The sequence below is a fragment of the Drosophila serrata genome, unplaced genomic scaffold, assembly GCF_035046125.1.
Source record: "Drosophila serrata isolate PLE 108 unplaced genomic scaffold, ASM3504612v1 contig_240, whole genome shotgun sequence".
Classification (NCBI taxonomy): Eukaryota; Metazoa; Arthropoda; class Insecta; order Diptera; family Drosophilidae; genus Drosophila; species Drosophila serrata.
Genome location: NW_028257138.1, coordinates 6,103,428 through 6,118,111, shown reverse-complemented (window position 1 = coordinate 6,118,111; position 14,684 = coordinate 6,103,428). Strand labels below are relative to the sequence as shown.

General features: G+C 41.7%; 2 protein-coding genes across 32 annotated transcripts in view; both read left to right on the top strand.

The window, feature by feature from the left end:
- The window catches only part of dpy (fibrillin-like protein dumpy), a 132,709-nt gene extending 129,923 nt beyond the window's left edge, over positions 1 to 2,786 (top strand). For all 16 annotated transcript variants that reach the window (XM_086830904.1, XM_086830897.1, XM_086830893.1 and 13 more), the window contains 2 exons: positions 38 to 463; positions 532 to 2,786. In XM_086830904.1, coding sequence (XP_086687030.1) covers positions 38 to 463; positions 532 to 773 — 668 coding nt within the window. In that variant the 3' untranslated portion in view covers positions 774 to 2,786. The remainder of the gene's footprint in view (positions 1 to 37; positions 464 to 531) is intronic.
- Positions 2,787 to 3,156: 370 nt separating this feature from the next.
- On the top strand, positions 3,157 to 12,713 carry ine (solute carrier family 6 member inebriated). 16 transcript variants are annotated; one of them, XM_086830911.1, is made up of 10 exons: positions 3,157 to 3,256; positions 4,957 to 5,887; positions 6,760 to 7,051; positions 8,520 to 8,698; positions 9,460 to 9,594; positions 10,739 to 10,868; positions 10,930 to 11,022; positions 11,091 to 12,042; positions 12,104 to 12,280; positions 12,344 to 12,713. In XM_086830911.1, exons 2-10 carry the CDS (start codon positions 5,236 to 5,238, stop codon positions 12,593 to 12,595), a joined length of 2,862 nt encoding a protein of 953 aa, XP_086687037.1. In that variant the 5' UTR covers positions 3,157 to 3,256; positions 4,957 to 5,235; the 3' UTR covers positions 12,596 to 12,713. The 16 variants fall into 16 exon arrangements, with proteins under 16 accessions (XP_086687037.1, XP_020802210.2, XP_086687034.1 ...); XM_020946551.2 differs by having other exon boundaries at positions 3,165 to 3,256; positions 4,939 to 5,887; XM_086830908.1 differs by having other exon boundaries at positions 3,174 to 3,347.
- The last annotated feature ends 1,971 nt before the right edge of the window (positions 12,714 to 14,684 follow it).

The window sequence follows — 14,684 nt, the reverse complement described above, 5'->3', positions numbered from 1 at the left end:
AGCATGGCTAATTATGTGCATATCTTTTTAAAAACAGCCATTTATGGAGGTTTTGCCCGCTCCTGCATAGCGAAGACCATGGAGGACAATGTCCAGAACGAGTATTTGGTCACGGATGAGAACGGCTGCGCCACCGATACCAGTATCTTTGGCAATTGGGAGTACAACCCGGATACCAACAGCCTGCTAGCCAGCTTCAATGCCTTCAAGTTCCCGTCCAGCGACAACATACGCTTCCAGTGTAACATACGCGTCTGCTTTGGACGCTGTCAGCCTGTAAACTGTGGCGGCTACAATGCCTTCGGGCGTCGCCGTCGCGCTATTGCTGATAACTCCACCGATACGACCGCCATTGCCACCAACTCGGGTGTGGAGGGTCAACTGCGCGAAGAGATCACCATTTCGTCGAATGCCATTCTCACATTCGAGAAGCGCAGCGGCCAGGGCCTAAATGATGCTAACAGTGAGTAGTCCTTATTGGCGATGTATTATTATATCGATCTAACTCGACTATTTCCTTCTTTTCCTCAGTCAAACCGGCGGCTCAGCGCGTAGAGGATATTTGCGTTTCGATGGTGGGATTGATTATCGCTCTGGTCATCACGGCTCTGCTGGCTCTTGTGGCCGTGGCCGTAGCGGTTTCCTGCTGGCTAATGGCCTACAGAAGAAGACCCAAGACCATTGCGCCCCTGCCCCATCCGCCGGAGTTCCCCAATCCGCTGTTCGCCAATCCCGACGCTGTGCCCGAGCCCACGCCGGACTACATATCCTAAACGTAATGTAAAACATACACACTGACATACACAACACCTAGCTATATCTTTTAGTATCTAAGAAAATGAAAAAAGAAAATGAAATCAATGTGAATTTGAAATGCAAAAAGTGCAAAAAGTTCTGCAAAATGCAAAAGAACCTCTAATTAAAGCGCGAAAGATATATACAGATTGAAAGAAATGAAAGAAAAACAAAGGTAAATTTGTGAAACGAAACTCTGAAAGAAAGAAAAATTGCGAAAATGTGTAAAAAGCAGAGCGAGAAAAGTATGCTCGCAATTTAGTAGCTTAAGATAATAATTTTACTAATTGTATTAACGTTTAGTATTCTCCACTCTTCCCACTAACATGAGAGTTCCGCGTAGCGTTTGTACGGACGGAGGAAAGCTACAAACGAATTCTCGTCCTCTAACGACAACTTCTTCATTAGTCGATTATCAATATTAATATTGTTACATTATATGCATAACTAAGGACTTCCTATAAACGTTTAGGGTGTGGGTACGACGACGACACTTGTATTATAGCACAGACACACGCACACACGCGAGACTACTTCCTGTAATTTTATAATAATCGCGAAACTTGAAACTAGCCTGTTAAAATTGAAAACTGCCTTTGATTTCCAACAAAAAGACCGAACAATGCACCCCAGAATAATACTCTCTAGCAGTGAGGGCATTTCCCGTGTGGCCTTTGTATAACCACTGGACAATATGACAACGATTGTCCTTAGATGGATTCTACACAAGTCCTTGAGTCACATACATACACACACACACACATAGTAACGAAGAACCAAGAGCACTCGACAAGGCTTAAGGCACACACGGAGAAACCTGTCCAGGACTTGTAGCGAAAGAAGAACCATTACTGCCACTGAGGCGTCAACAGCGCACAAAAGGATATCTTATATCTTATATATCTATATTGCATAGGAAACACTAGGTTTGTTTATAATTTTAATCGCAACGACGACTAATGGAGGATTTGATTTTGACCACTGTCCCCCCTCCGACCACTTACTACACTCTACTATATACAAATAACCCCTATTATTTTTGTAGTTTTTTAGTCAATTAATATTAAATTGTTGTGATTGTTTTTAATGCAAAAGAGATACTTCCACTAATTTACTAATATGTAGTAGAGACAAAACAAAAGTAGAAAGTACTTAAAAAGGCAACGAACCAGGGCCCCCGTGCCTGCCTAACCCATGTGTCCATATGCACCCCGAGGATTTGACTTGAAGCTGTCAACGCGCCGGAAGTCATGCAGCGAATTTTCGCTTCCGGTGCCTGTTTACAGATTCGGGTTCGATCCTGCTGGGAGCTGATGAATGGATGCTCTGTTTGGGGGACGGCAGGCGGGCTGGATTAAATTAAATTATTAAAAAAATGAAGTTTTAAATTAATATTATTAAACGTAAACAAAATGTATAGTCACTACTTTAAGCCGAACGTGAAGAAAGGGAATTTTCTTTATAGTAAAATACCATAATATATGAAATAAACTCGCACTCAGAACGACACAAAGAGACAGACAGAATATGTAAATAAAACAACAGGCAATCCCCAATGGTATTTTTAGTAGCTTATTATTGTTTATAGGTCCTTCCACAAATCCGAACCCATGCCAGGCATAAAATTATTTTCTTAATAAGCCCAAGATAAACCCGAGAACTCCTCCCCGGAGTGCTTGAACAAGTGCACAAATTATAAAAAAATAAAAAATACCCCAGCATCGTTCACAATATTCACTAAACACTTTTATTTTTCTTTGGAAAAACCGCTTTAAAAAAGAATATACAAAAATGCTTAAACACAGAGTTCAACTCTGAGTAGACACAACTTTTTGCACTGGCAGCAAATATTAAACAAGAGTTAATTGTAAAAAGAGAAGCAAAAACAATAGTTAAATTGTACTTATAAAAGAGAGAATGAAAAACGAGAAACGAACATAATTGTAATCGCTTATTGTAAACTAATAAATAAATAAATATAAATAAACAAATGACTTAATTCTGATTGAAACTGAAGCCTGGGTAATAACTATATTAAATATAAGGCCAGCATATCAATTGGAACTGCCCGAATCTGGGCAATCAAGCTAAGCTGTGGCCACTGTAGCTTCTTCTTTGTCGGTTCATATAATTTGAATTAATATTCAAGAGTCTGGGGCCGCAGAACAAGCTTAACCCGTAGCTCATAATGCCCATTACGGGCAGTGGTTCTTTTTTTTCATATTATCTGCCCCGTTGCTATCAACGCACCAAGCTCTCCGGGAGAGTGTTCCATCGCGCCGGAGAGTGAGTTCCAAGAGAGATAGAGAGTGAGCAGACGACCTGGTTTCTGTGGTGTGCCGCAGTGTAAACGATATTCGCAAACGTGAATTGGGATTGGATCAGTTGACATTTGACGGTGCGCGTGTTGGCACGTTTTGCTCGGAGCCGTCGGATCCATAATTCAAAGCGAGCAAGAGACGTATGTTACGTGGAAAGTGTTACGGAAAGCTGAACTGCAATCGCCTGGTATCGGCATACATCAAGTATACGCCGCGTTATCTTGATCTGATGTGTGTGTGCTGATTATGTTATTACGAGTATTATGATTGAAATTAGGCATTGTTGTTGGTGCGAGTGAATGAATCTCGCTAATGGAAACAAATAAATTAAGCGGCGACAGGAAAATGTGAATCAAGCAAAACTGACAAAATGAATGAAATTACCATTATTAAGCGTCAATTGCTGTCGCTCTGATTATCATAATTAAAGTGTGTGACCGATTACCTATGAATCTATCAGCGGGGAAATTCGTGTTTCAGTTTTAAATATCATTATTATTTGTTTTGGTTTGGAGTGCAGCAAAGCAATCATTAAAGGCAGCAACTGAACAAACACAAGCTATGTTGTATAATGGCGACATTTTGCAACAGATGGGCAAAGTTTTCATTAACAAGTTGACGGGGGTGCTAACTTTTTTTAATGGTCCACGAATAGAACAACTGTATTTTATGGCGTCCCCTTGAAGGTTTACGACTTTCATAAGAGGAGAACCCAACAGAACCCATTGTTGTTCTCTGTAGACAGCAATTACCCAAGTTGTTTCTCAGGATTTCGTTTTCTCAGCCCTAAAAGCTATCACTTACCGCATCCCACCATAAATGATTTATTGATTTTTGCTTGTCTGTCGACGATCAATCAAGTTTTGGGGAGATATAAAACCACAAAAGCCCCAACAGATGATCATTAAAAGAGAGAAGAAAGATATTTTAAGAGGCTTACACCCCCTAGAAAGTTATGTAAATACGATCGGCTTTGGCATTGGCATGTTTTCCAGCTTACTAGACGTTCTCTATCAAGCTCTGGCCCGGTCAGAAATTTACATTTTCCGCCAGTCTGCGGCTTTATTTTCCATATTACAACGAGAAGAGGCCCCGTAGCGTGATGAATTCATCTCGCAAACACAGTACAAGATGCGTAATTATTAATTACATTCAGTGACCCGGTCGTGACCGGAAAGTCACTGGAGCAGATCGCGTGCCCATGACGTAGTCCCTGGAAGCTTTCAAATTAATTCCGTGCTGTCTTTGCTGTCAAAAAGAGCCCGATATGGTCGAAATTGGCGGGCAAGCGTCACTCAAAGCCATCACCAGGGGGAAAAAATAAGCCCACGGAGAAAGGCCGTTAAAATAAACAACAAAAAACGAAGCTGAGGGGAGAAACCTTTAAGGTTGGAGCCCCGGCGATAAGATACAAGTTTGTATCTGTCGAGTTGAGTGCGAGTATCTGACAGTGAGTGAGGGAGTGAAGGGAGTGAGCGGCGCTCAGGTTTATCTGTGTGTGGTCGGTGATAAAATAAAATATATAAATGGGCCAAAACACGAGCTTGTTTATTTCTATAAACAAATACGAGAAATATATCAAGTGCACATAAAAATGCCCGCCACTCGAAAGAGTGGCAGAAAACATGGTCACCTCTTTGTTTTTTATGGGGGAGCAATGAGTTGTGAAAGTCAACAGAGTGTTTGTTTTGGTAAATTCCCAAGAAATTTCAGGGGAAACAACAACATTTTTCGGGGGAGAGAAACTCTCTCAAGAAAGTAATCTCTGCTCTATTAAGGCCAATAAAGATTACTCTGCTGCTTTCCTCCACATGTGATTCAGTTCGTTTTGATTTAAAAGCCTAAACTCACGCGGCAAACAATAACAGCAACCAGCACCGCATTGTGCAATCCAAGGTTTAAATGTGATTTAAAATTGTGACAAAACAGAACTCGCAATGATGATGATAGCTATGCGGTCGGCCCCAGCAGCAGCAGCATCATCATCATCAGTGGACCAGTGCGAAAACCAACAGCCTCGCGAGACAAACATGATTTTATGATAAAGTGACCAGGAGGCAGCCATTAGCAAATAGCAACTAAAAGCGACGACGACGGCGACACCAGCATCACCAGAACAATGTCAGACAAGAAAGAAGCCACTCCAGGTGACCAGGTGACGACTCGGACCACGCCCCCGGCGGGTCTAACGCCCCTGCGGCACAGCCAGCTCTCGGACAGCGGAGCGGAGAGCTGCTACGAGGGCGATGAGCAGGCGCGACTCATTCGTTCACCTTCGGCGCGGACCCACAAGTTCATTATAATACCGGCCACGCCGGGAACCCCGCCTGCCAGCACCTCAGCGGGTCCACTGCCCTTCCGACAGGCCAGCTCCACCACCTCCCTGGCGGCTATGGCGGCGTCTCTACACAAGCAACTACCGCCCCACAATCGCCAGATTTCGATAAAGTCCCGACCCAGTTCGGAGGTGCTACAACCCGCACAGCATCAGATGATTATGCAGCAGCATCAGCTGCCACAGCATCAGCAACAACAGCTGCAGGCACCGCCTCCCATCGGAGGTGGCTCCACCTCCACGGTGACCTTTACCATCGACGACTGCGATGACCAGCCGCCGGCTCCTTTGCCACCCATCTCGCCCACGCCGGCAACCCTGACCTGTACCACCACCACAACCATGGCCGGAGATGGGATGGCCGTCTCGCCGCTCAGCATGGAGCTGCGCTCGCGCATCGGCAGCCACCACAGCAGCATGCGATCCGTGGTCTCAGGTGGGTTCCCCCTCCCAGATAAGGTTTCCAGGCACTTGTATGTGCAAGTAGTTGGTAGTTTTCAAGTGTTTTTTATTCGCCGACTTTGAAGCCTCTTATAATCTTTTAATTACAAGCCCTCAAAAAGGTGATCGAAGTGGTTCTTTTCTATACATAATTAAATTTCTGGCTTCTAAGTGCATAGCATTTCAGGGTATTATAGTTTCAGTAAAATTATAAAATCGCATGTTAACATGTTAAATTGAGTATGCAGATTTATTTGCCTTCTTAAAACTAGCATAAAATAGCTTTCTAAATTGAAAATAATGCATTTTTGGCTTAGTTATGATCAATTTTCTAATCGATCTCGTGATTCTTTCGCAAACTGCAAGGGTAAATAAACTTCGGATTTACAAATTTAGCTGTCTTCCTCGTTAAAAATAATTCCAATACGTAATGCATATGTAGACAAAGATTTACTAAAATCCTAATTATTTAATTTATTGTCCATGATAAATTAACGTAGTGAAACTTTGAACAGCAAAGGCAATCATTTAACTGAATTAGTAACCCAAAACAAACCCATTTTTATGTATGCACATTTTGTATGCCCATAAATTAGTAAATTCTGTACCTATAAATATAGAGATATCTATTTCAGGCTGTAAACCTTTTAACTAAATGCATTTATACCCCTCCTACAAAAAGAGTAAAGCCCAGTTCGAAACCAGATTGTTGAAATAAAAAGATTAGATCAATTAGAGTATTATAATAATTTTATTAAATCAGATTAATTTATAGTAATTATTGCTTAATCTATATTATTTTTCATTACTTTCTAACAGCATAAGTGTCCTTAACTAATCGTAATATTCTCTTTAATCTACAACCAGGTTACCTGCCCGGCCTCAGTGACAGTAGCGGCAATTTGGTTGGAGGCCTACCGATGGCCACTTCCGGTTTGCATGCACCACATCCGCTCTATATGCAACCGCAGGCCTCGCTGAGCGGCAGTTCCTATCAGTTTCACGACCTGGCCGCCAACCAGATCTACTCCGATGTGACATCCGTACGCTCGCTGGCCTCCATTGGCATTGGCTCGACGGACGGGCGCAAGTTGGTCATCCGACGGGTTCCAACCACGGCCAACGAGCTGTTCGACATGGTCAATCCGCAGACTCCGCCGTAAGTTTACCTTAAAAATAAGTAATACAAATTAATCAAGTATATTGTATAAATTTGTGGAGCTCAACTTAAAGGTTATCTAGAATTTCTCCCTGTGTACTTTTAGGGCCATTAGCATATTGACAAAGGGGCGTCGATAAAACTAATGGCTAATATTGGTGGCAAATTTGGCCAGCATTTGGCACCTTAGCATAGAAAGCCCACAGTGTTTGGCCATTTGGCAAACAAACGAATTTTAACACCATTGTGGCATCTTTTTGGGCGCGGGGGCCACATGATATAAATCCCCGAACGGATCCGTTGAAACGTGCCTTCCAGCCGCACACACTGTCTATTTTTAAGCAATGTTCCTTAACGAGATCAATAGATCAGTTTCGAGTACTCCAATCTCTGTGTGTTTGGGTGTTGACCGGAGTAATTACCACTCACCATTGTGAGCGACTGGCAGGCCGCAAACCCGTTGGAAAAATGCCCGATTTGTAGTCAGTAACGCGCTAACCCACGAACCGATCAGTTCCTCAGTCTCAGTCTCAGTCTCAGTTGCCTCCTCCTCAATGTCCTTTTCCCAGTGATGGCCGCATGGATAACGTGAAATAAGGATAAGCATCACGAGTTACCCTAGCACACATCCACCAGATTAGATTTCCCGAGCTTCGAGAAGGTTGCTTCAGGATGCCAAATCGCCAGGACTACGATGTCCAGTCGCAGTCGGAGCAGTCCTTCTTCCGCTTCAATCGGGTGGCCAAAGTGTAAGAATCAAGTGGCAAATAAATCCAGTGATTATGCAACTCGTATCAGGCCATGTCTCCCTCTGAAGCTTCCCATTGGGAACGCTGGGTACACAACATATGTGTTTGCCTGGAGCATTAGCGATCGAATGCTGATTAAACATGAACGATTATTTAATGGTTAAGTGGACTGTTTATTCTTGGCACTTAGCACTGCTCCACAAAAAGAGTATAAACTTTTTTTATAGTTTACCTATATATAGAGATCCTCTGGAGCATTAAAATGTGTAAATACGCTTGGAAATTAGCTTAAAAAGTTCCCCAAAAGTCTTGGGAAATAAAAGATTCATACTTGTACAATGATTTATGCTGGTTTCTAGTTTATCATGTCTCGTTTCTCTGCTTGATTGCAATATAGTTCTCAATATTTACCCTTTCAAGTCTAAACACAAAGCGACACGCCGAACGGCTGTCTGTTTTATTCATGACACCACCACCCACTTACATGGCACCCGTGCCCGCACCCGTGACATGACAACCCCAGCTCGGAGACTCCCCCGGATTCAACAATGAATGCACTGTCCCACTTGGCACCTTCAATGGCCAGCCCCCATTGTTGGCTGTTGGCCGCCATGTGATTACTACGATTAAGTCATTTGACGCATCACCTAATCTCCGAGCGTGCCTCTCTGATTATTTGACGCTTTTATTTTATTTATATATTGGCTCACTCTCTCTAGGCCCTTGGGCATCGATGACGATGACAGCTACCTGGACATGTCCGATGAGGCTGCCAACTTGAAGCCACGCCAGCAGCACTGGGCCAATAAGATGCAGTTCGTCTTGGCCTGCATTGGATACTCGGTGGGCCTGGGCAACGTCTGGCGATTTCCCTACATGTGCTACAAGAGTGGCGGTGGTAAGTTGGATAAAATTAATTATAATATATATGCCTAGCTATATACTTCCTCAATGTTAATTATAGGCAATTAAATTTATATATTTTTAACATAATAACAAGTGAGAAATTAGGTAAAACTGCCTCCGATTTAATTGAAAATTAAGTATAGTCAAAGGGGTCAGTTCACATTTAAGATTTAGTTTTCCTGGGAAAGGCTTAGCGGAAGTCCCCTGGCACATGCGATAAGGTCAGAGATATAAAGATATAGTTAGATAAAGTTACTTTGATTTCGTGCGACAGCGCTGGGAAGATTTAACTTTTCATTTTTTGTTTTTGTTTAAGTTGCTCTGAAAAAAGCGTTTGACAATTTTGCGCTTTAAGCGGCATTTCCGCTGGAGCGTTTAAAAGCCATAAATTAAAATTTGCTTGAGCTCGGAATAGACCGGTCACTGTCATCATCTGGTCGGTGTCTCTCCTTCTCTCCCTCTTGATCACGCGAGCCCGCTTGGAGGTCCGCGTCCGTCTTCATTTACACTTGGATTCGGAATTATAATGAGGGAAACTGGCACACGACCTCCTCCGCCTCCTCTGGCTTCTGATCCGCCTTCTCCTGATGATGATAATGACAGGGCAGCTACACATATATGTAGATAGACCCGTGTCTTGTGCAATTTACATTTGTCGCTGTCAAATATTTATAATTCATTTAATTTATTTACCTAGCTGCTTCATATGGAACTCATAACATAATTACCTTGCTGATTGTCATTCGTTTGCAGGTGTTTTTCTAGTACCTTATTGCATAATACTGTTCATATGCAGCATTCCACTGCTGTTTATGGAGCTGTCTGTGGGCCAATATACTGGCCGAGGACCCATCGGGGCACTGGGTCAGCTGTGTCCTCTGTTTAAAGGTGAGTTTGTCCCTAAAATATTATTCAAATTTTGCATTTATTTAAACAAAGAACTAATACAAATTATGGTGCCATTTGTGGGTAAATACGACAAGTAGCATAAATATTAACCATGCGCAGTGTGGTCCGAATGGTATGAATTACCATTTTATAGGTACAAGAATTTACAAAACCAGAAAGAAAACTAACTTCGGAATGCCTAAACTTATATATCCTTATAGTTTACAAATGAATTATAGGATTGAATCGGAAATCAATCATAACTATGCTTAAAATATTCGTATTTTTAGAATCAAAATTTCTTGATATTTCTATATGCCATGTAAATTTTAAAAAGCTTTTACTGAAATTAAAATAACCTGCAAGGTATACAAATCATTGTGACATATTTCACTTAATAGTTTTATCTATTTAACAAAAGAGTATATCTCTGGAGATACAAATTATGGCGTCATTTGTGTGTTACTGCGTCATGCTGGCCAGAACTTTAGAAACCCCCCGGCAACAACAAAGGGAAACACTGGGCTTGTCCATCCTACCATGACAAATGGAACAAAAGTGTAAATGCTTTTGGGGGCCTAGTCCATGGCCAAGGTCGGGCAAATATTTAGACCCGTTTGGAGAGCCATGTTTTCCGTTCTGATTTACACCACAATCCCGAATCCGCTGAGAGCTCCACTTGCATACAGACGGAAGCTAATTAGCTGGGTCATTGTTGTGGCGGTGGCGTGAAAACGCCAAGGTAGTGCGACGAAGGCTAAGGCTGTCATTACATTGGTCGTGAATCTAGCTTACAAATGGAATTTTCGCAGTGCTTAATTACTATCAATATTTCGCCAAAACAAACCGCATTCCTGGCCCGCCCACAACGCGCAGGCAATAAATATTAATGACGTTTAAAACAATTTAACCAAGATTCGCGATTCCTCGATCCAAATGGCCAATTATGCAGATGAGAGCCAGTCTAGACATGTGTTTCGCTTGGCAAACGCCAAAACCGGTCCGATTTTCATCTGGCCTAATTAAGGCTAATTTTTCCATAAGCTCCACTCAATGCAAATGGCATTTAGAGCGGCATAATGTCTCTATTTGAGCTATAACTGGTCTTGACTCGATGATTCACAATTGTGTGCTCTAATTGCAGGAGCTGGACTCGCCAGTGTGGTGGTGTCGTTCCTCATGTCCACCTACTACAGCGTCATCATTGGCTACTCCATTTATTACTTCTTCACGTCCTTCAAAACGGAAATGCCCTGGATTGACTGCAACAACAGGTGGGTTGGTGTCCTTCTTTATGCCATAGGGGGAAAACCTGATTCAAGTGGATACTTCCAGATGGAACACACCGGACTGTTGGGTGCCGCAACGCAGGGAAAACAATTCCACGGCGCCGGATACATCACGCACTCCATCCGAGGAGTTCTTTGAGTAAGGATTTGAAGTCAGCTTAATGTATTTCAAGGATTAATCCCTCCATCTCTTATCCAATTTTTTAGAAACAAAGTCCTGCAGATAAGCGGTGGTCTGGAATATCCTGGCATGATGCGCTGGGAGCTGTTCGCCTGCCTGATCTGCGCCTGGCTGATGGTTTACTTTGCCACCTGGAAGTCCATCAAGTCGTCGGCCAAGGTGCGTTACTTCACGGCCACCTTTCCGTTCGTCCTGATCATCATCCTAATGGGTAGGGCCGTGACCCTGGATGGGGCCGCCGAGGGACTCCGCTTCTTCTTCCGACCCAAGTGGTCCGAGCTGAAGAACGCCAATGTGTGGATCAATGCTGCCTCGCAGAACTTCAACTCGCTGGGCATCACCTTCGGCTCGATGATCTCCTTTGCCAGCTACAACAAGTACAACAATAACATCCTGCGGGACACGGTGGCCGTGAGTGCGGTGAACATGATCACCAGCCTGCTGGTGGGGATCTTTGCCTTCTCCACGCTGGGTAATCTGGCCCTGGAGCAGAACACCAATGTGCGCGACGTCATTGGGGACGGTCCGGGCATGATCTTTGTGGTATATCCCCAGGCCATGGCCAAGATGCCGTACGCCCAGCTCTGGGCGGTCATGTTCTTCTTCATGCTGCTCTGCCTGGGCTTGAACTCACAGTTCGCCATTGTGGAGGTGGTAGTTACTTCGATACAGGACGGCTTTCCGCGATGGATCAAGCGGCATCTGGGCTACCATGAGATCGTGGTGCTCTTTGTGTGCGTCATCTCCTGCCTGTTCGGCATGCCGAACATCATCCAGGGCGGCATCTACTACTTCCAGCTGATGGATCACTATGCCGCCTCCGTGACGATCATGTTCCTGGCCTTCTGCCAAATGATCGCCATTGCGTGGTTCTACGGCACGGGCCGCCTCTCGAAGAATGTCAAGCAGATGACCGGCAAGGCCCCCTCGTTCTATCTCAAGTCCTGCTGGCTCGTCCTGGGACCCTGTCTGCTTTTTGTAAGTTCTGCGGACATCCACCTCTGGTCTACGTGGTCATTCGAACTTATTCCTCTTGCAGGCCATCTGGGTCCTCAGCCTGATCAATTACCACGAGCCCACCTACCACAATGGACGGTACACTTACCCCGACTGGGCCTACGGCATTGGATGGATGTTCGCCTCCTTATCGCTGATCTGCATACCGGGCTATGCGCTGATCAACTTCCTGCGAGCCAGCGGTGACACCTTTTGGGAAGTAAGGCTTCAAGACTTTCTTTGTAACGAATCTTGTTAACTCACCGAGTAACCCTTTCTTTAGCGCATCCGAAACACTTTGCGACCGAACATTTACGAGTGCAAGATATGCGGCGAACATCACTGCGAACACGACTTTCCCGAGCAGGAGCAGTTCATGCTGGCCCAGGAGCTGGCCACAGTGTACAAGCCAACCACTAGCCACCTGCTCCATTTGGGCCAGAAGCCCGGCTACAATGCCATGCATGCCTCTGCCGGCCCCGCGGAGCCGTCATATCCTCAGACTAAGCCTCATACGGACGCCGGTGACCAGTAGCTCCTCTTGGAGCCTTGTTCTAATGCTAGCAATATCTGAGTATTTTTAACGAATAATTTTTGTAATTTTACGTCAGCATTGAAGTATTTAAATAAATTTTAAAACGAGAATGGAAAAATATTTTAATCGATTCTTAAAAAATCATAACTAAGCCAAAAATGCATTAATTTCAATTCGGAAATCTCTCCAATGATAGTTGTTTTTATAGCAATAAAACTGCATACTCAATTTACTCGGAAATGACTTCTTCACAGTTTTACAAGCTTCTGACTAAACTTATAATACATATTCTTTCAGTCGATATTTTTTTATATGACAATTTTCACAATAAATCAAATTTTAAAAATTCATAACTAAGCTAAAATGCATTAATTTCAATTCGGAAACCTCTCCAATGATAGTTGTTTTTATAGCAATAAAACTGCATACTTAATTTAGTCGGAAATTAGTTGCTTGCAGTTCTACAAGCTTCTGACTAAAATTTTAATACCATTCTTTGAGTCCATATTTATCTATATTTTATATGACAATTTTGTCAACAAATCAAATTTTAAAAATCGCATAACTAAGCCAAAAATGCATTAATTTCAATTCGGAAACCTTTCCTATGCTAGTTTTTGTTAGGGCAATAAAACTGCATACTCAATAAAAAATTCAAATTTTTGTCGATTTTTAACAATTTTAATGATGTAACCCCTTATCGTTTTTTGCAAAAATCGACAAAATTTTCAAAAAAAATTTTTCAGCCGGACAAAGCTAGATCGATTCAGCTGTTCATGCTGATCAAGAATATATATGATTTATGGGGTCGGAAATGACTCCTTCACAGTTTTACAAGCTTCTGACTAAACTTATAATACCATTCTTTCAGTCGATATTTTTATTATATGACAATTTTGTCAACAAATCAAATTTTAAAAAATTCATAACTAAGCCAAAAATGCATTAATTTCAATTCGGAAACCTCTCCAATGATAGTTGTTTTTATAGCAATAAAACTGCATACTTAATTTAGTCGGAAATTAGTTGCTTGCAGTTCTACAAGCTTCTGACTAAAATTTTAATACCATTCTTTGAGTCCATATTTATCTATATTTTATATGACAATTTTGTCAACAAATCAAATTTTAAAAATCGCATAACTAAGCCAAAAATGCATTAATTTCAATTCGGAAACCTTTCCTATGCTAGTTTTTGTTAGGGCAATAAAACTGCATACTCAATAAAAAATTCAAATTTTTGTCGATTGTTAACAATTTTAATGATGTAACCCCTTATCGTTTTTTGCAAAAAGCGACAAAATTTTCAAAAAATTTTTTTCAGTCGGACAAAGTTAGATCGATTCAGCTGTTCATGCTGATCAAGAATATATATGATTTATGGGGTCGGAAATGACTCCTTCACAGTTTTACAAGCTTCTGACTAAACTTATAATACCATTCTTTCAGCCGATATTTTTATTATATGACAATTTTGTCAATAAATCACATTTTAAAAAATTCATAACTAAGCCAAAATGCATTAATTTCAATTCGGAAACCTCTCCAATGATAGTTATTTTTATAGCAATAAAACTGCATACTTAATTTAGTCGGAAATTAGTTGCTTGCAGTTCTACAAGCTTCTGACTAAAATTTTGATACCATTCTTTGAGTCCATATTTATCTATATTTTATATGACAATTTTGTCAACAAATCAAATTTTAAAAAATTCATAACTAAGCCAAAAATGCATTAATTTCAATTCGGAAACCTCTCCAATGATAGTGGTTTTTATAGCAATAAAACTGCATACTTAATTTACTCTGAAATTAGTCCTCTGCAGTTCTACAAGCTTCTGACTAAAATTATAATACCATTCTTTGAGTCAATATTTATCTATATTTTATATGACAATTTTGTCAACAAATCAAATTTTAAAAATCGCATAACTAAGCCAAAAATGCATTAATTTCAATTCGGAAACCTTTCCTATGCTAGTTTTTGTTAGGGCAATAAAACTGCATACTCAATAAAAAATTCAAATTTTTGTCGATTTTTAACAATTTTAATGATGTAACCCCTTATCGTTTTTTGCAAAAATCGACAA

Excerpts from the sequence above, each read along its gene's own strand:
- ine (XM_086830911.1), top strand. The coding sequence starts at position 5,236 with ATGTCAGACAAGAAAGAAGCCACTCCAGGTGACCAGGTGACGACTCGG. Across the intron at positions 8,699-9,459 it reads GTGCTACAAGAGTGGCGGTG|GTGTTTTTCTAGTACCTTAT; the intron begins GTAAGTTGGATA and ends ATTCGTTTGCAG. Across the intron at positions 11,023-11,090 it reads CCATCCGAGGAGTTCTTTGA|AAACAAAGTCCTGCAGATAA; the intron begins GTAAGGATTTGA and ends CCAATTTTTTAG.